General features: G+C 33.4%; 1 protein-coding gene across 1 annotated transcript in view; it reads right to left on the bottom strand.

Moving 5' to 3' along the window:
• The window catches only part of LOC135470867 (ubiquitin carboxyl-terminal hydrolase 14-like), a 4,680-nt gene extending 3,222 nt beyond the window's left edge, over nt 1-1,458 (bottom strand). Inside the window, exon 1 of the mRNA XM_064749914.1 lies at nt 1,441-1,458. Coding sequence (XP_064605984.1) covers nt 1,441-1,458 — 18 coding nt within the window. The remainder of the gene's footprint in view (nt 1-1,440) is intronic.
• Between the last annotated feature and the right edge of the window lie 784 nt (nt 1,459-2,242).

Here is a 2,242-nt window from a genome sequence, read left to right as displayed (position 1 = left end):
AACTGCCCTAGGGTTTATTAGTTTGAAAAGCTACCAATAGCCATTGGGTCTGAAGAGTAACATTTAAAATATTATATTATAGTGATCGTCATCGTAGATGAGATGCCTTTAAAACTGGAAAGGTATAAGCCACATTTGCATTTGATTTCGTCTAGTCGCCATTGTTTTTATTGGAAATGTCACGAGGTCTCACAGTATATAAAAAGATAATTTTCATTTTAGGGCATATGACTTAAACTAAGGATGGAATGTTTACTACATTAAACGTATTATACATTCAGTGGTATTCTGTGTTGGATATTGCATTCCAACCACAATAACTTGTGAAAAAAAAAAAACGAAAAAACGGAAAGTATTATTAGTTATTATTAGCTATAGAGGGCAGTTTCAGTCTCACGCACCACTGTTCAAGGATGGGTGCTCATTTTAACCATAGCTGCCTCTACACTCAGCTGATGGGTATAGTAGTTATTCCTGAAAGGTGAAATTTGGCTTGCTGAGTGTACATAAACATTGTTGTTTAATATACTACATGGAAAGTATTTAATAACCTCTTTTTCTTTCATGCCAGGATGAAAAGCAGTTTACAGTTTAATGCTTGCAAATACATGTATGTGCAATTTTTTTTTTTTTTTAAACTTTTATAATGAAAGACTTTGCAAGTTTACCTATACACAATGATAGATTTCGTCATTTTCACTCCATGTATGTAGACAACGATGACAACCGTAATGGTGTAACTAGTAACTGCAATTGTATACTTTTAATGCTATTCCAGAGTATTACATATATTACACTAAGATTTATGCGCTCTTCTATATATCTGAGAAGACTGATCATACATGTAGCAAGATGTACATGTACATGAATTAGCTACACCTGGAGGATTATTTATGAGAAGTTGTTATTACTTTGAAATTATAAAATAATTGTTTTCAAGATTACAAATATATGTAGATGTACTATTTCTGATGCCGTATGTACATGTACATTATAACATACATGTATGAAATAGAAATAAGGCAGTTCATATGTCTGGGACAGGCAACAAAAAATGACCACAAAGGCAATTATCATCAACTGTGCAATAAATGTGAAACATGTGAACATGTATGATGAAAAAGGTTAAAAAAAAGTGCATGCACATTACGGGCATGTATGCATGCTATACAGAGCTCTTAATGTGGCAGAATCTGGCGCATGTTTATCGGCTGTTATAAGTGGTAAACAATCTGTTCTGTAGTAAACAGCAGGGTTTAGTGCTTGTAGATAATGTGTAAACAACAGGTTTGTATGCATCTTGCATGATTGCTCAGGTGTGACTTTGAACTGCCTGTGATTAACCGTGATTATCAGAGCTTTTAATCTTAGTGTCTTCAACAAATGTGAGCTGCATTTTTAATACACCCTAGAAATCTAGAGCAGTTTATGCCCACTGACCGTTAATGAATCTGTCATCCTAATGTACATGTATACTAGCATGGCCTTTCATTTATACTTTCAGTCTACTACATATACGTAGGCATTAGTAGCCCAGGAATAAGTTTATATTTATAGCTTAAAGTGTTACTGTGAAAGATATATATGTGCAGTTGTTGATGTTTTCAGCCTTGTGGAATTGGTGACTGAGCAATAACATGTATAGAAGTTACATTGTACAAGAAAACAAATAAGTCCGAATACATTATCAGGTCTTTAATGTACGTTTGATCTCATACACGTATGAATTGTTTCTTTGGATATTACATGTACATGTAGAGACAAAGATTTTTGTCTGTGCCATTTTTTTTATTTCGGTCTTTTTCAGTGAATTATAAAGTGTTATGCTTAAAATGCATGATTTTATACCTTGTCTATCCAGAAGCCACTTACATATGTAGAATGCCTCTCTCTCCTGTTAAAAATGTTTTGCTGACCTAGTATGATTTGAAACCAAGATAAATGACCCAAGGTTCAGGATATCATTTTAAAGGCCCTAAAATAGGTATTTTGAAACTTCCAGAAGTAAAATTTTATCTTCCATGTCATGTTCAGTTTTGTAAACATTGCCTAGATGTATATATGACACTAATGTATGTTATAACATGTATACATACAGTGTAGTGATTTATGAATGCTTTGTGTATGTGACCGTTAACTTAATTTGCTTGCCATGCCAGGTCAGTTTTATCCATATATAAGTGTAGGTCTATTACAGTCACATGCTTCCATGCAGAAAAAAGAGGTGTTACAAAGGCAAAGG

The sequence above is a fragment of the Liolophura sinensis genome, chromosome 7, assembly GCF_032854445.1.
Source record: "Liolophura sinensis isolate JHLJ2023 chromosome 7, CUHK_Ljap_v2, whole genome shotgun sequence".
In the NCBI taxonomy this organism is placed as follows: Eukaryota; Metazoa; Mollusca; class Polyplacophora; order Chitonida; family Chitonidae; genus Liolophura; species Liolophura sinensis.
This window is presented reverse-complemented; position numbering and strand designations above follow the sequence as displayed.